The 24604-nt window shown below is 41.6% G+C and overlaps 1 protein-coding gene across 2 annotated transcripts in view; it reads right to left on the bottom strand.

Annotated features, from left to right (window-relative positions):
• The window catches only part of lmf1 (lipase maturation factor 1), a 538909-nt gene that overhangs the window by 49000 nt on the left and 465305 nt on the right, over nucleotides 1–24604 (bottom strand). For both annotated transcript variants that reach the window (XM_080206431.1, XM_080206432.1), the window contains exon 8: nucleotides 19430–19613. In XM_080206431.1, the coding sequence (XP_080062557.1) occupies nucleotides 19430–19613 (184 nt within the window). The remainder of the gene's footprint in view (nucleotides 1–19429; nucleotides 19614–24604) is intronic.

Here is a 24604-nt window from a genome sequence, read left to right as displayed (position 1 = left end):
TCATTTTAAGCAGATGTCTGTTTCTTTAAAGCTTTTCAAGACCTCTTCTAGGTTTGTTCTCTGTTCCTCAGGAATGCCCCAGTAATTTAGGCATCATCCAAGTACACCACCACTCTAGGTATTCCCTGCAATGAGCTTTCCATAGTACGCTAAAAAATGGCACGTGCCAGTGAGACCCCAAATGGCAGGCATGTGTACCAATATAACCGTATGTGGGTGTTAACGGTGAACAGTTTTTGGGAGTTTTCATCCAGCTCCACATTGGTATGGAGATCAGCACATTTTTGTCTGCTTTTAAAAATCAGCTGAGATCTGTTTGCATTGAGTTGTCAGTTGGTCAGGAAGACAGACTATGAACTAGCTACAAGTCATCAAGCAGTCAAGGTAATTAAAAACATGGAGAACAGTCTCTCTCATCCTCCAACATGGTTTTGTTAAAAATTCACCTGAAAACCCATCTACAACTGTTCACGACCAGAAACCTAAAGCCTGCCATGAATTCTTTGCTTTACAAGATCTTCCCTTCAGCATTAAAAGTATCAAAAACTGCCCAGAAACTGCACACCTGCCATGTGAGAGACTGGAGATTATAAACCAGGGACTGAGATACCTGTCACCAGTGCATGACCTTTCTCCATATCTAATCATTGTGTGTTTAAGAATGAGTGCATCTGCTGTTGCAATTAATTGGGTGGTTGCCTCATGGTGCCAGGGACCCCAGTTCGATTCTCAGCTTGGATCACTGTCTATGTAGAGTTTGCACATTCTCCTCGTGTTTGTATGGGTTTCCTTCAGGTGCCCCAGTTTCCTCCCACAGTCTAAAGATATGCAGGTTAGGTTGATTGGCCTTGTTAAATTGACCTTTAGTGCCAGGGGGACTAGCAGGGTAAATAAGTGGGGATATGGGTTGGGTGGAATTGTGGTCGATGCAGACTCGATGGGCCAAATGGCCTCCTTCTGCACTGTAGGTTTCTATGATATTTCAGGATGAGTGTACAAGAATAAATAACCTTCATTTTTAAATTCACAAAAGCTTGCTCTCGTGAATTTAAAATGCTTTTAATTGGTATACACACTCCAGTAATAAGAAACCAGACATCTTTTTCTAGAAGAGAAAACATACCAATTACAAGTAATAAGAGACACATACATTCTGTCCATGACAACGTACCGAATTGTGCGAACTGAAATGCGTGCACATGCACATCCATCCCCATTATTTCCTCATGCCACTTGAGGTGCAGTGTCTGTGTGCGAATGAGGTCTGCTAACACCACAAATAACATCTTTCAAAATACTGAACCCTTCCAACAGACCATCCCAGAACTAAGTTGCATTAATTTGCACCAACCATGTCCCTCTTGTGATGGCAGATTCGATGATGGAACTGACTTCCCACACATCTTTTGCCAATATTTTTGAGCCTGTTAATACAAATCATTGTTAATGCAATAAAGTATGAAGTATTTAACTGTTATTGACTCAATTCTATATGTTAGTTTACTGGAGAGGCAAGAGCAACATCAAAGGCAACTCTGCACAGAAGCTGACACCAGTCTCAATGAGTAAACATTGTGATTTCCAAGAATGGATGAGAGAAGATGGGCCAAATAACCTTCCATCAGAATAAGGAGCTTTCCAGGGTACCTCTGATATCTTGGTGCCAGTGATGCCTAAGCTGCTGCCACCAGTTCTTCAGTTTGCCACAGCTGGAAATCCACACTCACAGTCATGCAACAGCACAGAATTTCACACGCCTAGTTATTCATTATTGCCGATACCAACATAAATAGGCCAACAAATAATAAATTATGGTTCTATCATGAGAAAATGCAAACTGTGAGCACTAGAACAAAAGGGCACCCTACAGAATCAAGAGCGCAGTTATTAATACATGCACACGCACAACATACTTAAGGACCTCTTCCATTCTTTTCCCAGACTCCACCATTATTCCCTAATGCCACTTGCAGTGCAGTGTCTATGTGCAAGCCATGGCTGCTAACCACCTATACCACAAAGCACATCTTTCAAAATACTGAACATTTCCAATAGACCACATCAGAACAAAATTTCAGTCATTTGTACCAACAATGTCCAGCTCTTTTCTCCAGTAGCTCACGATACACTGAATAAACAAATTGAGTGTGCCAAAACCTTAAAAGAAGTTTTCAATTATATTGAAGCAGTTTTAAAAATGTTGCTATGAATAACTCCTTAAATAGTCTGTTGTTGGAGTCTGGCGATTTTAAAATAGATACACAACAGCATTTTATTAGAAATTAATCTGAAAATTGCTATGTTGCACTTTTGATTACAATTATTTTAGGTCCTTTACACCTATTTGATCCCACACTTATTATTTTTCATTGCCAACAGTCTCCTAGCTGGCAGCACCCCCTTTACCCTTGTTGTCTATCATTTTGCCATGAATAATGAATCAATTCCCAGAGTGTACACAGAACAAAAGCAAATGATTAATTACAGATGGGTATGGAGTGCATCACTGGCCCAAAGATTTTCACATGCATGAGTGATTCCAAAACCATGGACTGCTCAACAATCCCAAATGAGCTATAGGCATACACAAATGAAAGAAACCGTTAACTTTGGCAGAAGGAAATGTACCATTGCCAATGCAAACATAGCACTTGCATTTATATGGTGCCTTGGTAACCTCAGTGCGTCCCATAGAGCTTCACAGCCAATGCAGTACTCTTGAAGTGTAGTCACTGCTGCGGTGTAAGAAATGCGGCCGACAACCTGTCCATGGCAATGAGATAGTGGGCAGATAATCTGTTTTAGCAATGCTGTTTGAGGGATAAGCAATGAGAACTCCCCTGTTCTTCTTTGAATAGTGTTGTTGGTTCTTCCATTGAGAGTGTGGACAAGATCACGGTTTAATGTTTCATCTGAAAGACGACATCAATAAAACAGACCCCAGGGCTGAATAGGTTGTCTGCTTCAGTTGCTAGGGTGGGTTTGAACCTATGACATTCTGACTCAGCTTTAGATTGCCATCAATGCAACTATGGCTAAGAGAAAACAATCCTGATGGTGCAGAAGGAGGGCATTCAGCCCATCAAATCTGCACCAACAACAATCTCACTCAGGTTCTATCCCTGTAACCCCACCTATTTACCCTGCTAGCCCCCCAACATTAAGGGGCAACTTAACACAGTCAAGCCACCTAACCTGCACATCTTTGGCATGTGGGAGGAAACTGAAGCACCCAAACAAAACCCACACAGACATGGGGAGAACGTGCAAGTTCCACACAGAGAGTGACTCGAATAGTGTGCACTGATAATTGTGGGAAATACATTTACATCTCCAATTCCATCGATGGAGTCATGTCACAGAGGCAAGGGGAGGGAGTTACCAGGTTAGAAGGGAAGAAAGAAGGAAAAGCCAACACTGTCTCATTTGGCAGTCTGGATATAAAGTTGACCAAGTGGCAGAAACAAATAAATGGTGAATGGTTACTTTTGGACTGGAGGAAGGTATGCAAGCTGAGGTTCTCAGGGTGGGTGTTAGGACCATTTCCCTTCCTGATATATATTATTGACCTAGAAGTTGGTTGTGAGGGCACAATTTCAAAACTTTCAGATAACAGTAAACTTTGAAATATTGCATACCATGAGTGAATTTTGATAGACTTCAAGAGGACCCAGACTAGTTGGTAGAATAGGCAGACACGTGATAGATCAAATTTAATGCATAGGAGTGTTCGATAACACATTACAGATGTAAGAATGAGGAGAGACAACAGAAGCTAAAAAAAACGCAATTCCAAAGGCAGCATATGAGCACAACCAAGCAAAGGTGACATGGTAGGTTGAGGAAGTGTCAAAAAATACATATAGAAACCTGGGCTATAGAAACAGAGTCATGGAAGAGCAAAGCACGGAAACTACAGTGAATCTTTATAAAGCACTGGTTCAGCCTCAATCAGAGTTTTGAGTCCAATTCTTGGCACTGCACTTTAGGAAGGATGTGAAAACTTCAGATCAGCTGCAGAAAAAATTGTGAGAATGATAAGGGACTTCAATTACATGGACAGGGTGGAAAAGCTGGGGCTGTTCCCCTTAGTGAAGGTTGAGAGGAGATTTGATAGGGATAGTCAAAATCATGTGGGGTCTAGACAGATTAGGTGGAGTTGGTGAAAGGGCCAAGAACCAGAGGACAGAGCTGATCGGTGACAGAACCACTGGCGACATTATGAAAAACCTTCTAACATAATGAGTAGTTATGATCTGGAATACACTGCCTGAGGGTGTGGTAGACAGGTTCAATTGAGGCTTTCAAAAGTGAATTTGAAAAGTACCTGAAGAAAAAAGGTTTTCCAGGCCAGAGGAAAGAATAGGGTAGTGGAACAAACTAAATTGCTCTTACAAAAAACCAGTATGATAGACCAAATGGCCTCCTTCTCTGATGTAACCACTCTATTATCCTATACTTGCATATCACAGAAGAGCCAGGTACAGATCAGTTTCAACAGATATCTGGCAAAAATCTCAATGAAAAATAAATAATGTGGATTAGGAAGTGTTATGCAAGTCTACGCCTCCAAATTAAAAGAGTCTAATTAAATTGGTTGGCATGGCAAAAACTGTAATTGTCTTTGAATTTCAAACATAATTGGTTTAGATAGGTCCACATCTGCACGGGGTCTACATCTGGTCTAGTGGTGCTAATGTAATTCTTGATTCCAAATTGGAACAATTTGGAATACATTTCATCCTTGGAAGTCTAAAATTCTGAAACCACATCTGAAATTGGAATCTAATAGTTGACAGACTTGTGTCTCTGGAAAGCCGTGGGACATGAGCTTGTCTCACATCGCCATCGCATTATATTCAGACATCCCCCTAGAAACTCCCCCCAGCACCCCAATAATCAGTTAGCCCACCTACAGTGTCAGGGATTCCATTCCACAAGGTCAGCGAGAATTAAGCCAAGCTTTGCAGCTATTCCTTCCGAATAGTGGGAAAATCTAGTCCTTTGTATCATGCTGGGCCAGTAGGGTTGTACAGCTAGCTCAGATTGACAAAAATGTGCTCCTACCACATTGACCAGTTTAAAAACACCAAGCTAAAACTAGATCCACCTGTGTCTCTAGCCACAAAGAACAACCATTCAACTGCAACCCCAAAACAGGAACGCTTCCAGCAGGATGGAGACAGTTCAGTTACATTTGTACTGTGACATCAGCAATGTCAAAATTTCCATATAAGAAAATATTTGTAAAAGCATAAGACAGCAAAAGAAACATGTATTTATGTAAAGCTTTTGACTACCTCAGGACATCCTAAAGTACTTTCCACTCTTGTAACGTTTGTAATGCAGCAGCCAGCTAATGTACAGCAAGCTCCCACAAAAAACAATGTGATAGTCTGTATGTTTCTTTGAAGTGAAGTTGCTTGAGGGGTAAATATTGGCCAGAACACTAAGCAGAATTCCTTTACGCCCCTTCAAAACAGCACGTGGGTTTTTTTTAATATGTTCATCTTAGAGATAAAATACATGCCTCAGATATATCATGAATTGATAAAAGTACCTAATGCAAAATATTCAAATATTTAGTGTTGTAGTGATTCCTACATAAGTGAATTCAAAAACAAAGTGCGGCGCACCCAAAGGCACTTCCTCAAGAATTAGAAACTGACAAATGTGCTAGTCTAAGCCTTAACTACACAATAGTTTGGATAATGCACTCTATGACTCAAGTGTGCCTGAGAAGACCAACATTTATCACGAGGAAATATAATGTCTGATCTGACTTGTCTAAAATAAACAGTAGCTGCTGAATAACTGTACTTCACCCCATCTGTTCATTTACCTGACGGAGACCACAACCTGTTTCTTTCTTTCAGGATAGCAAAATAATGGATCCACAATAAGACTTCGCTTTTAACATTTAAGTCTTCAGTTGTTAAATTGTGTCCGTCACAAAACTGATTTCATTTACTGTTTATTTCAACTACTTCCTGCAATTCTTTTTCCACTGACACTATTTAGTAAAAGGTAAAGTCGCCATAATCTCAGATGACCACAGGCTGCTCTCCTCTCTGAGTGGGAGAGCAGACTGTGCTGATTTAACCTGAGGAACACCACACCTTAGACAAGGAACAAGGTTGAGAAGGCAGGGTCTTCATGGATAACACCAGCTAGTACCGGATTCAAACCCAGGCTATTGACATTGCTCTGCATCACAAAGCAGCCGTCCAGCCAACTGAGCTAAGCTAATGATGCAGACACTCAGCAGCCCAACATGACTGGCTAAAATAAGGAACACTTCTCATTTCCCAACTGTAGACCAATCAAATGGCACCACTGAATGCAATGACATGGGGTGGGTTCAGACCTTGTAGAGTTTCCACATAACATGGCTAATATAAGATTCTTGATCAACAAGGGTGTGAAAGATTATTGGGGTAGGCAGGAATGTGGGATTCAAGTTACAATCACATCAGCAGGAGTGGTCTACTCCTACTCCTAATTTGTACGTTTGTGTATCTCGATCAGGCCGGAAGGATAAGGCGAGATCCTTCCTGATAGGAAAGAAGATAAAGATTGCATCTTCAACTGACATTAACAAAGGTTTAGAAACAGATTGCTTGATCGCCAAGAAAATAATAGATGGTGCAAAGAGAGAAGTGGTAATCTGAAAAAGGAGAGTCAAAATAGTTCCAATTTATAAAATCTTTGTTATTCTGCATTTTACAACCAAGGGACAAATTCCACCTTTTGCCACAACCACATTTCCATATTTAGGAGATTTTGAAAGCTTACATGTCTGAACGTGCTCTTTGATTTTGCTAAGAAGAAATTGGCTGTTAATAATTTCCTATTATTCCTCTTTAAAGCTGATGAATGCTGTTGCCATGATTTCACTCTCCAGCTACGTTCAGTCCAATTCACACACCTTTTCAAAACTCTGCTTCTAGCTCTGCCTCATTTGGACAACGTTATATTTGGCATAAACACGATTGTATCTTTGTGTTCTGCATCATTTTATGATTTTAACACCACAACATACCTCAGGATATTTTGGAGATCACTTTCACCTTCACCAAGTGTGTGGTAAGCCAGTGAACCAATCAATGAAAATTGGATGTGCTCCATATGGCCAGATAAAGCGTTCCACCAGAATACTACCCATTCAATGTAAAAGAAATTCGAACCCAGTCTTAATTTTCCTAAGTGAAACTGGGAAACCAAAACAGCACCTCACAGGTCAACATAACAGCAACAACTTCAACAGATAGAGTGCACATTTCCCAAGGTTAATGCCTACACGCGTTAACCAAGATTGACAATTAAAGATTAGCATCAAAAGGGCAGCTGCCTTGAGAAAGTATTCAGTAATTCCACTAAATGGGATAACGAGACTGAAAAAATTGCAAAGGTCATAAACGTCTGAGTCATTGACAACGTAAACAGAAACTTGGCATGAACCCTTTGCCCTTACCTTCAGTCTGAAACCTGTAAGTATCCAAACTGCCCATTCATTGCAGGCAGCATTTTGCAACGAGGTCTGACTCAAAGCTTACTTTACCAAAAATAAATTTAATCAATCGTGTAAGCTGATGACAGATGAGGGTGGGGGTCAGAGATTTGTCCTATTGCTGACAGTAGTACACACCATAACAGAAATTTTTTTGATGGATGAAATTTCAAAGTATTTTGTTGTAAATAATAGTGAAGGAATTAAAAATGCACATAGTTATAGAAGATTTATGATCAAAGTCCACGCAGTGTCACTCAGCTCATGTTTGACTATTACTCTCTTTCTTTTGTCGATATTATTGACAATTACATTGTTAAACTTCAACAGCAATCACGTTACTGTTCAATGGTAATTCCATCGTTAATCAGGTGATGGGTATTTGTACACCTAAAAATGGGGATAGCTGGAACACAGGTGGGGTGGATGACTGTTGACTTGTACTAAGTCAATAAACTCTTTCTGCATGGAAAGGCTCTCTGCCTTTGTCTTGACTTCACCAACTGGCTTGAGTCATGTAACATGTTAGCAAAGGGTAATTGCCTAAAGGTAAAGATTGGAAACTGGAAATATGTTTTTCAGACAGCATCTTAGAATTGGGATTACAGACAGAACATTGTTGTCTGAGTAACTTTTGAGAAGAATGGCTAAAACCAAGTATAAAGTACCTGGGTATGACTTTCTACGCTTATTCTGTGAAGCCTGAGCGGATGACCATTGAAAGAATAAAGTGGAAATATGGACACAGGTTACATCCCTACCAAAGTAAAAGCAAGGTGTGGCCTTGTCACTTGCACTTCTCACTAGTCTCACAACTCATATTTGAATATTGATTATGAGAAAAGTTTCCTTCCTCTACCCCAAATCCATATTCTTTAATATTTGTTAGACAAAAACCTATCCAACTGCTCATTAAATGGTTTGAATGAATGAACAGCATTGCAGGAAATTTCACGGGCCGATGCTTTATTGCCAGATCTGTACTGATGGAGAAGTCCCTTCACTGCTGAGCCACAGGAAATCACAGGCAAGTTATTTGGGTTCACTCTTTTGGCTAGATAGTCAACTAACTACTTTACCCAAGAGATACTGGGGGTGATTCTCCCATCCACTGCACTGCTTGGTAGTGCAGTGGCTGGGAGATGTCAGCGGTGGTCATTTCATAGGCTTCGCATTGGGCACCGTGGGCATCCACGCATCTCCGGAACCCAGTTTTTCAGCACCATCCACTCCAATGCAATTTTCGTATTGTAATCAGTTGTGCTGGAAATTGGCACACTGCTTATTACAATACGAAAATCGCAATGTCTATCTGATTAGAAGGCCCAGGATTGAAATCTCCAGACTCCAACCCACCCCTGCCCTTTTTCTGGACTGGTTCCTTCCAGTGGGTTTTACTCCCACTCCCCATGAATAGAGAACAGGCACCTGACCCTACTGGAGGGAAGTGGAGTTAATGAGGCACCCCCCCTCCCCCCCCCCCCCCCCAGATATCGGGGTTGGGGGGGGGGGGTGTGCGTTTGGGCATCAGGCAATGCCAAGAATGCTGGGCTAGAGTGGGGCGGGGGGGGGGGGAAACAGGGCCTACAAGGGGGCAATTGAGATCATTCACTGCCATGCCGCAATTGTAGCATTGGGAGAGGGAGGGAAGTGGGTGATTGCGGCTGGCCATCTGGAAGGGGGGGCGGTGGGGGAGGTGCGGAGATCGGGGCTGTTGGTGGTTGAGGGTGGGGGGGGGGGGGGCGGTAGTGGCGGGGAACACCTTGGGGCTGGTCAGCAGGATCTGGAGATCATGACCAGGGAGATAAGGGCTGGCCCGGGTAGGTCAGGGAGGCCAGCGATCGGAGGGGGGGGTGGAAGATCTGGAGGTCAGCAATAGTGACCACTCTGCATGTGCCAATCTCCGTGCTGACAGATCAGCACATGCGCAGTGGCTCGCTCAACACTAAGCTGCCAGCCTCTCAGGTGGGAATAGGCTCCTCCCACAGATTTTCAGAATGAATCACGGTCAGACACTCTGTAATGACCAGAGTGTCAGAGATTCATTCAGAAAATCACACTAAAAAATGCTGGTGGGATTTACTCCCATTTTCCTGCATTTTGAGTGCTTAGCAGGTGAGAGGTGTTCGTTATCCTTTTCATTTTGGATCTGTACTGCCAGTATCGAACAACAGTCAGATCAAGTATATTAGAATTAGACATAAGTAAAGCATTCCCCTCGCCGCTTTTCTGATAATATACTTCAATCAATGATGCTCGATTCTCAATTGGTTCTGGTTTCTTTACTTGTTCTGGATTTAATCAAAATACCTCCCTGAACATGTTAAGAAGGCAGTACGGTAGCAGAGTTCGAAGACCAGAGTGGTGAGAATGTGGAACTCACGGCCACATGTAACTGCACTTAAAAGGAAGTTAGATATGAGAAGAACAAAGGGAGTTGGCTCATACCAGTAGAATCAAATGGTCTGTTTCTCTGTTGCGATAAATTCTATAAAATTGTGTAAGGCTTGTTCTGAGACTTTATCAATTAAAATATTTGCTAGTGGTGTTAACCTTGGCACACAAATCCATGAAATGACATCGATCTTCATGAGTTTATCAATAAAGGCTATTGGCTTTAGTCTGCAACTTCCCTTGGGATCTGTGCTTTCTCATGCTCCAGATGCAACAATACAGTTTTAGATGTTGCGGTGACAAAAATCCCATCTTTATGGAGACTGTTTTTGCCTTCTGCTGAACCTTATAGTCAAAAAAGTATTACATCAAGGATTTCCCATGAATGTTAGTTTTTAAAGGCTTTCAAATGACATAAGGAAACTATGCAAATGAGTGCCAGATCCTCCAGAAGTGCTTATTTTCTCAGATAATCTTGGCAGCTATTGTTATTGCACATTGCTTATTATCTCACGGTCTGGACGGTTGCATAGGTTTAAGGAACAACGAGAGGAGCAGGAAATGAAATGAACTGCAACAGGAGTAAACAAGGCAGTGAGAGAAAACGCAACACGATAAGACCCTCGGCTTTACAGAACTTGAATATTGCTGAAGAGAGAGACAAGTTGCCAAGGTATGCATTCATCAGGACAAAAGCAAGAATGTCAAATTTCAAATGGTCACAGCTGTTTACAGTACAGGCAATAAAGGGTGCTGACAAGCCAACTTTGATTGTGGTCAGGGGGTTACGTGAGATAAACAATGGGGAACTATATGTTCCTCGCACTCCCAGGTAATTCAAAAAAGCAAGCAAGGCTTGAACACATTCCTTTTGTTTGTGGATAATGGCTCTCTGCATATGGATGTATTTTGCTTTCAGCAAGTGTGATTGTTACAAGCTTGACTGATTATCTTAAGTTGGTTTTCAGTGTACCTATTAGTGCCCAATCACAGATTCACATCTGAAAGTAGACAATTTGGGTTTTGCAAGTGCAGGCTCGTTGAGTAGAGTCTGCGTTCTGCTTTCTGAATAACCAAAGGAAAATGGATTCAACCAACCAAACACAAGGACATACGGTCTATGCACCAGGCATCACATGGTCACTACAATTAATACACAGTACGCTCAATTGTTCGGTCAGGAGAATTTCTTATTAGACTGATGAGCAGAAAATATCATTTACACAGCCATTCCATATTACCGCCGTGAAATGGGATATTTGAGATATTTCCTCTATGGTAATTTGAGGTAGGTCAGGCACTTTTCAGATCTGAAAGTGACAGTCTTTGGTCTATTTGTGATTCACAGAGCAAACTATCAATCAGGATAGCCACTGTGCTGCAAGGTTGCTTTGCATCTGTATCAAGCTTGCAAGGTCAGCAAATGGCGAGGGCCCTACTTACAAAGATTGCTGTTAAGGCCAACCATATAGCATGTCGAGCTACATAAATCCCAACATGTATCTTGACCAGTGAAAGTAGGCTTGTGGCAGACAGCAGTAGAGATCCCATTGGTAGATTTTGCAACTGTTGTTGAGGAAACAGGGTGTGTTAGATTTCTTCTTCTCAAAAGTGAATTTGAGTATGGGGATGAAACATGTTAATTAAATCCTTACACGTGGCTACAGATTCAAGATCTCAAATACAGTCAAGTCAAATACTTATCAAAGATAGGAAAATTGTCCATGTTATATGCAGTCAAGCTTAAGTTTGGAAAATTTAATAGAGACAGCACAATTTTTTCCATAGTACAGATGGATATGAGAGCTAACAAAGGACTGCAAGTTCTGCATAGAGCAGGCAGGTTGTTATGAAAAGATATCTACAAGGGTCAATTGAGGAGAACTACATGAAGACCAGAGATAGTTAAGGAAATCTCAGCAAACAAGAGTCATTAGGAAGAAATACTTAAAGAATGGAATAAAGAACTTGCATTAACAAATGCCTTTCAAAACTTTGAGACACTCCAAAGCACTTTACAGCCAATGAATTGTGTTGAAGTGCTGTCAGTGTTTATCACAGTCAATGCCAGTTCAGTTGACATTTCATATCTGAGCTGGTCACGAATGAATGTCCAGGAGCACAGAGCAGCAAGGACCACAAGAGAAGTAGGAGAACACCTCAAGGGTTCACCTAAACGGGTGGCATGGTGCCACAGTGGTCAGCACTACTGCCTCACAGTGCCAGGGACCCAGGTTCAATTCGGCCTTAGGTGAGTGTCAGTGTGGAGTTTGCACATTCTCCCCTTGTCTGCGTAGGTTTCCTTTAGGTGCTCCCAGATTCCAAAGGTGTGCAGGTCAGATGGGTTGGCTGTATCCAATTGTCCTTTAGTGTCCCAAGTTATATAGGTTCGGGGAATCGGCAGGGTAAAAATGTGGGGTTACAGGGATATCCGAATAATATGTTGCTCTAAAACAAACCTACCTGCACAAAACACTGAACAAGGATAAGAAGCCATAACGACTCAAAACATTAACTCCATTGCTCTCTCTACAAATGCTGCCTGAGTTATTCCAGCATTTTCAGTTTTTACAAAGGGTAAATGTGCCTTCATTCAAAGTAAGTAAAACAATGAGGTATATGGCTCATTTGCACGTACACACAACTCTGCCCTTATGGCTCATTCGCTTCACTTGCACGACCTCCAAGGGAGTTAAAACTGGATTGTGTAAGTCACAATATGCTGACATGAAAAAAAAAGTTCCAAGTTGTTTTAATTAGTAAGTTGGAACTGGCCACATGGACCACTGCAGAGAAAGAAGACATGTAATTAAAAACATTTTTTGCTTTTGAATTCTTCAACAAAAGCAGAAAAAAAAATCCTTGAGCCACTTGTCATCGATGTCAGGAAGCTGCTGTAACGAAATGTCTAATGGCTCAGTGCTACCCTGCTACAATTTAATACAATATCCCAAAAGTCTTTTGTAAACAAACAATCACATAACTGCGCCAGCCACAAGTGAAGCAAAATCTAGTTTTTTGTTGAATATTTTTATTTTCTATTCTAGTTTGCTGTTGCTTAACACATGTATTGCTTGCATTATAATCCCATTAAGGTTTCAAGAAGAAATCCAAACATTCTGCAATTAACCAAGAGAACTACACCAACAGATTTCTCATTTTTTGATTAAAAGCCAACAGTGTTTTTACACATATACAGGAGCTGTGTATCGAATCCAGCAATCTGAAAATTGGACTTCTTTGGTTGCATCACCCGAATTTCTCTCCTCACTGACATCTTTGGTCTATATTTTTGGGGAATTCCTTGCAGCTGCTGCCACTCCATCACCAAAGCTTCATTGCAGCGCAGTGATAACCCCAACTACATGCATCAACAGAGCTTCTGCCACACTTGCGGCCAAGTAATACTAATGCACCTGATGTCGCCCTGAATGATTTCCCAGGCTTATCTTGCAACACTGCCTCCATCTCTTTCAAAACAGTCCCTTGCCATCCTTACTTGAAAAATCTCAACAGTCTATGTGCTCAACCCAAACCCAAGTGCCCGACCTGAAAACAGGCAAAGTCCAAAATCCAACACGGACTCAGTCTCAGGTTTGCCAGTTTTGCAACACTGGTCTGCAAAGTGAAATTAAACAAAGCAAGCATCACTAATCCAACATTATGGCCTATGAAGGCTAATGCTATGAACTCAGTTCTAGATTTCTAGTTTTTACTTTCCTGCCCCCTGCCTCACAGAAGTTCTTTACCTTGCGAAATACTGAAGATTCATTTACTTTTCCTGAGATCGTTCCAAAAGGTATGCCATGGCCATCCAGCATTTAATTTCACCTTAATTTCCAACTATTCCTCAAGGTACAATTTATCTGGGGATCCTTCCATTAGCCTTTGGCTAAATGATCCTCTAATTTTCTTTGAAGAGTTCATGATTGCAGATTCTTCAGCTCTTTATCTTGGCATTGAACTGTTTTCTTTTCCTAATTTGCTCCCACAGCTTCTGTATAGCTCTCCTCAAGATATCTATTCAAGCTGACTGCTTTCTGCCACATGGCAATGTGAGGGTCAGTATCCAGTTTATCCTTTTGCTGCAAATAGGAGCAAATTTTCCAGCTGCATTTCCTTCGCGAAACCCAAACTGAATTGCCTGCTTCTTTCAAAAAGATACACAGATGAATTAAACACAAAAGCCTTTGAGCCAAGGTTCCACCCTGAATCACCATCTCAATGACAATTTGGGATGCTTTTGGATGATTCAAATAGAAAAGCTAACAAATTGTTTTACCTTCAAAACAACTCTTTGATTCTGCAGCCCATATTAATCATGTCTAATGCTAATGAAATTTTACGACTTTTTCTCCAGACTGCCTGACTCCAAGACAAGCTTAGAGATGGACCAATTGTTGTTTAAGATAATTTCACCATCAATTGGGCCTATGGTGGCACAGTGGTTAGCACTGCCTCACAGCACTAGGAACCCTGGTTCGATTCCTGGCTTTGGTCACTGTCTGTACGGAGTTTGCACATTCCCCCATGTCTGCGTGGGTTTCCTCTGAGTGCTCCAGTTTCCTTCCTCCGAAAGATGTGCTGGTACGTTGGCAAGCTAAACTCGCCCTCAATGTACCCGAGGGGCGCCAGACTGTGGTGACTAGGGAATTTTCACAGTAACTTTATTGCAACGTTAATATAAATCTACTTGTGACACGAATAAATAAACTTTAAACAACTCTGACATTTCAAGACAAATATACAACAGTTTTAAAGTGTAATAAACCCAGACTTGTTTGAGTTGCATTTAAATAAGAGTTGCTTATCAGTTTCTGAATCAATGCCATCCACTTAACTAGCCAAAACTTTAATTCCTAAAACTGGAAGTTATAAACATACAAACCAGGGATTAGATTTTCACAACACTTGAAGTAATTTCTTACACTGGTTACATTAATTATAACCAAGCCTAATTTTGGAGATTTAAGAGAGGCAGCACATTTCATGAAATCCCTACTGTGCAGAAGGAGACCCATTAGCTCACTGAGTCTGCACTGACTCTTCGCCAGAGCATTTTACTCAGTCCCTATCCCCGTAACCTCATGTGTTTATCCTGCTAATCCCTCTAACCCACAGGTCCTGGCACACTTAATGGGCAATGAACATGGCCAATCCACCTAAACTGCACATCGTTGGACTATGGGAGGAAGCTGGAGCACTCGGGGGAAATCCATGCAGACATTGGGAGAACATGCAAAATCCATACTGTCACCCAAGGCCGGAATAGAACCTGCATCCCTGGCACTGTGCCGCCCTTATTTACATGGTGCAGATGGATATGAGAACAAAAAGAGGATATTCATCCAGCAAAGGGGTCAGCTGCTTTGACAAATAATCCTATGAAGTTGCAAGTTCTAAATGCAAGGCCTCCATATATTTTATTCTGTCATCCTGAAGTATGTAAACAAAGTTTGTACCATGAGCTTAATCACATTCCCAACCCTCTTATGTTCTATCACAGGTGTGGAACTGGTGACATATTACATGAGAGTAGTTTGGAGGAGGAGATTCCTATCCTGGAAATACCGTGTGGACTAAGAAAGTGGTCCAGGGACAATTATAAGGGTCAATGGCAGTGTTGTATATTATGACATAACAGCATTGCAGATATGCCTACACCACATGGACTGCAGTGGTTCAAGCCCACCACCTTATCAAGGGCAATTTGAGACTGGAAAGAAATGACTTACCAGCAACACTCACATTGCACGACCAAACAAATTTTTAAAAATGAAGCAGCCTGGGCTGGGAGGTAATCACAACATCTCCCCGGAGACTGCTTTGGCACAGTTTGGAAAGTTGGCTTACAGAGGACAATAATGAGCAATGGCTTACAATAATGGTGCAGGGCAGTGGTGCATGCCTTGGAACATATTGCAGTGTAATGCAGTATTGTTGGGGAAGGTGATGGTACAGATGCTGAAAATCTTGTTCAGTGTGGGACAACAGCATCGCGTAATCAGGCTTGGGACTATGGGATAACGTGGGGGATATCTTTCTTGTGAAAGGACAATACAGAATTACATGTAAGTAAGCAGAGAGAAAAGAACAAAGAAGAAAAATGCTAATGAGAAAGACAGCAAGGAAGGAGGAAAATAACATAAGGAACGTGCTTTGGTATGGAGCGTTTCACAGCTTCAGGAGGTTCCAAATTGCTTTATAGTGCATTAAATAGTTTTGTTTGAGAGTCATTGCCATATTGAGAAATGCTGCAACCAAACTGCACGTAGTAAGGAGATAAATGACTAATTAATCTGTTTTAGGGATAAAGAAAGGCCTTCAGTCAAAGTAGTTTGTTTGATGTGGAATCACTGTTGCAATGCAGCAGCCAATTTCCGCAGAGCAAGGTCCCACAAATAGCAACGTGATAATGACCTGATAATTAATCTTAGTAAAGATAACTGAGGGATAAATATCAGTTAGGACACGAAGCAAATTTCCTTGAGCTCCTTTAAATATAAATTATCTAATTTATTTAAATAAATAAATACCATAGGATGATACATGTTCATCTGTGAGGGCAGACTAATGTCTCATCGCAAAGGCAGAATCTCTGACAGTGCGGCTCTCTGCTAGTACTGTAGCAAGTATCAGCCTTAATATACAGTCACTTTAGTGGGTCAACATTACTTTTACTGGTAAGAAACATTAAAGCTAAGGTGGAAGAAAAATACCGTATAAATTTATTTTTGTAATCTTTACATGTTTTAAAACCAGGGACCAATGTATCAGAGCATTAAAAAAATATACTCCGGGTGGGAAAAAAGGAAGCATTTCTCCATGAGAACACTTCCTTTTTAAGCAGTCGACCGAAACTGCCTGAACTTGCATTTTCATTTCCAACATACCTTGAATTTCTGGCATTCTCTTTACTTAAAACTACCAGCCTTATATATAATAAAGCAAGCGATAAGCAAGAGGTCGTCACTCAGTGACAGATTCCAAGCCCATCAATCAGCACACTCTCCTTTTAGGATAGGACATTAATTACAGTAAACATTTGGAAAATATTTTCCGAGGCGGTTGGTGAAATAAAGTGTCAGGTACTGAGCAGAGTTTGAGGAAAGATGCCCTGTCAGTGGTGAAAAATACACTTCCTGCCTGGATTTTTAGACCTGCTAAATCTGTGTGACAATATGCAGACTGACCAGTTTACTTAAGAAATATAATGTTACCATTACCTTTGGGTGCTGCGTGCACATTCTCAGCAGTTTAAAATATTGTTAGCAATACTCGCATCTTTAAAGTGAGATGTTGACAGTCCATCTCTGTACCTTATATCACCACAGTATGATTTCAAGTGTGATGAGGAGTTGGTTAGCTCAGTTGGCTGGATGGCTGGTTCGTAGTGCAGAGTAACATCAACAGCGTGGGTTCAATTCCTGTACCAGCTCAGGATATTCATGAATTCTCAACCTTCACTCTGGATTAAAATCACCAGCAGTCAGCTCTGCCCCTCAAAGGGGAGAGCAACCTATGGTCATCTGGAACAGTGACAATGTCACTTTTATCTTTATGATATAAGGTATATATAATAACCTTTGCAGCTAATATTTGTAGAATCCCTACAGTGCAGAAGACGCCATTCAATCCATTGAGTCAAACCTAGACTAGTGCAGTTTTGGCATGACAAAACATTGCAAGGGCTAAACTGAAATGGTTGTAAATATGTATAGTGCGTTTATGAATAATTGTGTTGCATGACATTTCACTTTTCTATGATTTCCACTGGAACAAAGTTGATTGAGATGCTTGATTTTAAAGCCAATTTGCAAATTCTGAGGCTTTTGAATCCATAAATCTACTTGGAGATGCAATCGAGTGGGATAATTTAATGAGCTGCAGAGTGGCTTGGAATGAGATGCAAGTGAACAGCAACGTAAGCTAGAGGGGTTAAATGGATCTGCCTGTTCCTAACATTCCTATTTGGCTCAGACTAGAAGGAAACTGCTTCCAAGGGTAGCCCTTGTTCAGGTCATTAGAATGAAGGAAAATGTAAGGCAGTAAACACGATGCATGGACGATGAGACACAAACATAGAAAGAGCAGATTATGATAAAGCAAAGGACATGGGAAATATGGACAAAATAAAGATAATGCAGGTACAGCAAACGGTCTGAAAGGCAAATGTTATATTGGTCTTCATTGCAAGAGGATTTGAGTGCAGGAGCAAATCCTATTGCAGCTGTACAGGGCCTTGGTGAGACCACAACTGGAGTGTTGTGTGCAGTTACGATCTCCTTTTCTAAGAAAGGATAAACTGGCCATAGGAGTGCAGTGAAGGTTCACTCGAAGTGTGGTGAATCTGTGGAATTCTCTACCACAGAAGGCTGTGGAGACCAAGTCACTGAATATATATATGAAGGAAATAGATTTCTAGACACTACAGGTGTCAAAACATGTGGGAAAATTGCAGGAATATGGTTTTACGATAGATAATCAGCCATGATTTCATTGAGCCTATTCCTCCATTCAAAGGGCCAAATGGTCTACTCCTATTTTCTATGTTTCCATACCAATAAAATTAGGGACTTTTAAATGAATATAGTGCCACCAAGGTTAATAAGATCAAGTTGCATTTATATAGCAACACAGTAGAATGTCCCAAATCATTTCAAAAGAGCTTTAAACAAAAACTGATACAGAGCTACATTAAGAGTTTTGGTTAAGCTTTGTCAAAGCTTAAAGAATAAATAAATAGACTATTTTCTAAATGGAAAAGAATTCAGAAATCAGAAGTGCAAAGGGACTTGGAAGTCCTAGTTCAGGATTCTCTTAAGGTTAACGTGCAGGTTGAGTTGGTAGTTCGGAAAGCAAATGCAATGTTAGCATTCATTTTGAAAAGACTGAAATACAAAAGCGGGGACGTATTACCGAGGCTTTAAAAAGCTTTAGTCAGGCCACATTTGGAGGTAGGTCGAAGGAGATTGATACTTGGAATGAGTGACCTGCCTTGTAAGGAAACTTGTACAGGCTGGGCTTCTTTCCACTGGAATTTAAGAGAAAGAGAGTGAAGGGTGACTTGATCGAAGTCTAAAAATCCTGAATGGTATTGACAAAGTGGACATTGAAAGGATGGGCAAGTCCAGAACTAGGGAATTTTGTTGAAAATTAGGGGTCACCCTTATAGGTCAGAGCTGAGGAGAATTTTTTTCTCCGAGGATTTTGCGACTTTGGAACTCTCTGCCTCAGAAGACAGTGGAGGTAGGGGCACTGAATATCTTTAAGATGGAGGTAGATAGATTCTTATTTGCCAAAGAGATCAAAGATTATCGGAGACAGATAAGGAATGTGGAGCTCAACACAAACAGATCAGCCATGACCGTACTGAATGGTAGAGCAGGTTTGAGTGGCTGAATGGCCTACTTCTGCTCCTGTCTTGTCTGTCTGAATTTAATCTCAGAAAGCAAGTATCACATTTCAGTTTGCCCAATTCACTGACTGATTGATTCAAACAGCCACTCCCAACGAAACACTTGCCTGGAACGCAGCAAACCACATAAGCCAGTCGAGACGGTAATGGTACGGAGTGATAATGCACGGTCTTCGCTTCAGATCACCAGGTTTACACTTGAACTCGTATTCCTCCCACAAGGCACTGGGATCTTGAGGATCTTGACTCATTGTCCCCTGAATTATGACCTCGGTCCTTTCCTTTGTAATACTAGGCAAACAAAAAAAACAGAAAAATTACATCCAGTGATCAAAATGTTTTTTCTTAAATTTTGCTGTCAGAATATCAATGATTGCAATATTATCACTGCTCCAGACAAGACACCTTCTTCCCTGCTTCGCATAACTCTATCCATTATATACTTAACAAACCTTCCTTATTCACCTTAATATGGCAGAGTTCCACATTCTCACCACTCTGTTCTTCCACACGATTTAATTGCTTGCCATCAGAAACTAGTAATGTTGCCAGTGTCACTCCACAACTGCTGACAGCACAGAAATAGACAACATTGTGACTGCTATTCCACTTAACCTACTGAACATGGAATCAGATCATGCATATCATCTTTCATATGAAACATTTAGTAATATTCATTTCTGTAAAGTACAAAAATCTTTCACTGCTTGAGCTCTCCTGATGTGTCACTGCATGAAGTATTAAGTCATTTGGGCGCCTAATTCAAATTATGGTATCCAGATAGCCAATTTCTACCAGAGCAGTGGTGGAAGCCATCAATTAGTCTCAATGCCTCAAGAGTAGATTGGGTGAAGAAAGGTCAGCCAAGGCCCCAGGCCTGCTCACTATTCAATAACCCCATTGATGTCAGTGAGAGTATAAGATTTCACTTTCCCCACCACGCATGCAAGTGGCTAAACATTATGGATAAACTGCAGTCTATTGGTTATTTTACTGGACTAATGAACAATGGCCTGGACAAATAACAGTAGGAAGTCTCACAACACCAAATTAAAGTCCAACAAGTTTATTAGGTAGCACAAGCCACAAGCTTTCGGAGCACTGCCCCTTCATCAGGTGAGTGGGAGTTGTATTCACAAACACGGCATATAGGCACAAACTCAGCTTACAAGGTAATGGTTGAAATGTGAGTCTTTACACGTAATCAAGTCTTAAAGGTAAAGACGATGTGAGTGGAGAGAGGGTTGAGCATAGGTTAAAGAGGTGTGTATTGTCTCCAGCCAGGGCAGTTAGTGAGATTTTGCAAGCCCAGGCAAGTCGTGGGGGTTACAGCTAATGTGACATGAACCCAAAATCCCAGTTGAGGCCTTCCTTGCATGTGCGGAACTTGGCTATCAGTTTCTGCTCAGCGATTCTGCATTGTCGTGGGTCATGGAGACCACTTTGGAGCATGCTTACCTGAAGATCAGAGGCTGAATGCCCATGACTGCTGAAGTGTTCCCCAACAGGAAGAGAACACTCTTGCCTGGCGATTGTCAAGTGGTGTTCATTCATCTGTTGTCGTAGCGCCTGCATGGTCTCCCCAATGTACCACACTTCGGGACATCCTTTCCTGCAGCATATCAGGGAGACAATGTTGGCCGAGTTGCAACAGTATGTACTGTGTACCTGCTGGATAGCGTTCTCGCATGAGACAATGGCATCCTTGCCGATGATCTGGCACGTCTTGCAGAGGTTGCTGTGGCAGGTTTGTGTGGTGTTGTGGTCACTGTTCTCCTGAAGGCTGGGTAGTTTCTGCGGAAATTGGTCTGCTTGAGGTTGTGCAGTTGTTTAAAGGCAAGAAGTGGGGGTATGGGGATGGCCTTGGCGATCTGCTCAGATGAGAGGATCTCAACAGACACCTCCAGACGCTGAAAAGATGCTCTCATATGAAAAGAATATGGCGCTTGACTCATCAATCAACAGTTCCGACACGCCACAGTGAAAAACCGCACTAACCTCCTCAAAAGACAAACATGGGACACGGCGAACAGAGTACCCTTCATCACCCAGTACCTCCCCAGAGAGAAGAAGCTATGACATCTTCTCCGGAGCCTTCAACATGTCATTGGTGAAGATGAACATCTCACCAAGGCCATCCCACACCTCCACTTCTTGCCTTCAAACAACCACACAACCTCAAACAGACCAATGTCCGCAGCAAACTACCCAGCCTTCAGGAGAACAGTGACCACGACACCACACAACCCTGCCACAGCAACCTCTGCAAGATGTGTTGGATCATTGACACGGATCCTATCATCTCACGTGAGAACACCATCCAGCAGGTACACGGTACATACTCTTACAACTCGTGTCTACCTGATACACTGCAGGAAAGGATGTCCCGAGGTATGGTACATTTGGGAGACCATGCAGACATTACGACAACGGATGAATGAACACCGTTCGACAATCACCAGGCAGGAGTATTCTCTTCCTGTTGGGGAACACTTCAGCAGTCACGGGCATTCAGCCTCTGATCTTCGGGTAAGTGTTCTCCAAGGCAGCCTTCACGACCCACAACAGCACAGAATCACTGAGCAGAAACTGATACCAAGTTCCGCACATCTGGGCTTGCAAAATCTCACTAACTGTCCTAGCTGGAGACAATACATACCTCTTTAACCCTCTCTCCACTCAGATTGTCTGTACCTTTAAGACTTGATTACCTGTAAAGATTCACATTCCAACCATTATCTTGTAAATTGAGTTTGTGTCTATATATGCCATGTTTGTGAACACAACTCCCACTCACCTGATGAAGGGGCAGTGCTCTGAAAGCTTGTGGCTTGTGCTACCAAATAAACTTGTTGGACTTTAATCTGGTGTTATGAGACTTCTTACTGTGCTTACCCCAGTCCAATGCCAGGATCTCCACATCTAGGCTAATAATACAGGCAATGGCGAAGCAACAATCTAATCTTTCTTTAAACACTGTTTGTTTTCACTTTGCAAACTCATTACCATACAAACATGTAAACCAAACTGAAGTAATTAACTCTTTGAACTGCAGAAGCACAAAGTCTCAAACCACAAAGGGTCATCTTGATTTACAACGTCAACTCTGTTTCTCTCTTCACAGATGCTAAGACTTTGCATTTTCTGCTTTTGTTTCAGATTCCAGCATTAGCAGTAGTTTAATTTTACCAAAAACATTAAACTTACTTGCAGCTTATTTCTAATACCCATACAGATATTGATTATTTAAAACTACCTCTGTTTCCTTGACACCCACCTCTTGAGGAGAATGAGGAGGGATGAAAGGAAAAAAAGAATATTGAATTCTCAAAGTCTGCTTGCAGCAATGTCTGCATGCATCTCTGTGCATGGCCTAGAAACCACCTTTGAGCCAAACATACAAATCATTTATTCCTATTAGAATCATAGAACCCCTGCAATTCAGAAGGAGGCCATTCAGCCCAAAAGAATCTGCACCGACCACAATCCCAACCTGGCCCTATTCCCGTAACCCCTCATATTTACCCTGCTAATTCCCCTGACACTAGGGGCAATTTAGCACGGCCAATTAATCTAACCCGCACACCTTTGGATTGTGCGCAGAAATCGGAGCACCCAAAGGAAACCCATACGGACAAACTCCACCCAGACAGTGACCCGAGGCCAGAATTGAACCCGGGTACCTGGTGCTGTGAGACAGCAGTGCTAATGACTATGCCACTGTGCTGCCTGTTCTTTCCTTGGATAACAATTCTACATGTGTCTGACTACTCTGCTGGTATCAGGCAGCCAGGCTGGATAAATAGACTGCTGATTTTGCATTGCAGGTGGCATCCAGTGAGCTTTGATGTTGCTTTACCGATTGCAGCTTCCTGGACTGGAAAGGGTTAACATTACTTCCACTGTATAAAGTGCCCCTGTAGTCGGATGCCTCACCTCATTAATGTATGAAGTATGGAGTTTGCTGTAACTCCGGGTTACTGGCAGCACTTACTAAATCAAAGTTATTGGACAATTATTAAAAGAAAGAAGTTATTTGTGTCATTTGAATTATGTAAAATTTACCATCCATCATGAATTTAACATAATTGTGTATATTTACTGTGGAGGTGACATTTTATTCAATATAACCTTCAATTATATGACATTATTTATTAAAACAATATCGGTCACAAAGGCTTTCCCTGCTGTGCAATTCGGATGAATGACTTTTGCATGAATTTCCAGATTGCTGCTGGAATTTTACTCTATGCTGCCAATGCTGACAGTCCAGGTGTAGAGAACAGTCTCAGGGACCTCTCAGTGTGTCTGCACTTGCTGACCAAGTAAAGGCAACTCCCCAAACGTCTCCAGAGCAATTACCTTGTGGTGTTTAGTTTGAACATAATTACACAGGTTAACACTCCGAGAGCTGAGTAAGCATTACTGTAAAACAATCCAACTATCACAGAATCATACAGAACGGAAGGAGGCCATTTGGTCTAACACATCTGCACCAGCTATTTCAAAGAACGGTCCATCTTAATCCCACACTCCAGCTTTCCCCCATAAGACTGAAAATATGTACCCTGCAAATACGTGTCCTATTTCCTTTAGATGTATGATGGAACCTGATTCTACCACCCTTATTGATAGTGTCTTCCAGAGTTAAACCTGGACATTTAATTTGTGTCAAATTCGTAATCACGTTAAGAGTTTAACAGCATAGAATTCTTGGCAACATACATGCTAATTAATAACATCACATTAGATGAAAGTCCAATTACATGTGTCATGTCTATCTTGCCCTAAAGTAGATACCAGGAAATTGCTACCCACTCAGCCTGCCAGACAGATCTGAGAAGGTGAAAGACTTGACTCTGTGTAGCAGTTGATGGTAAATGTGAAGAGTGAATTCATTTCTGTGGCCACTGAAGCTAATTTCCCCTTCGCCGCTCAGGCAGTAATTGGAATGAATCTCCCAGCTCACTTTCACCCCATTGAAATCAATGGGATGAAGATTAGGAAGGTTTGACTATGATGGAGAGCTCCACCAGATTACCAGCCAAGTTGCGTAATACTCATTGTGCCAAGTTGATCCACTGACAAAAGATTCGTATTAATATCATGATACAGCACTGAAGGAGGTCATGCTGCCCATCATGCCCGTGCTAGCTATTTGGTGGAGTGATATAATTAAACTAATCCCACTCCCTTGCTCTTATCTCACAGTCATGGAGTCATAAAAGTTTACAGCATGGAAACAGCCCTCCGGCCCAACTTGTCCAGTCCTATAATTTGTT

This window comes from Carcharhinus amblyrhynchos, chromosome 18 (assembly GCF_965287045.1).
Source record: "Carcharhinus amblyrhynchos chromosome 18, sCarAmb.v2.hapA, whole genome shotgun sequence".
In the NCBI taxonomy this organism is placed as follows: domain Eukaryota; kingdom Metazoa; phylum Chordata; class Chondrichthyes; order Carcharhiniformes; family Carcharhinidae; genus Carcharhinus; species Carcharhinus amblyrhynchos.
Note: the sequence above shows the minus strand (reverse complement) of the source record. Positions and strands in the feature narration are given on the sequence as shown.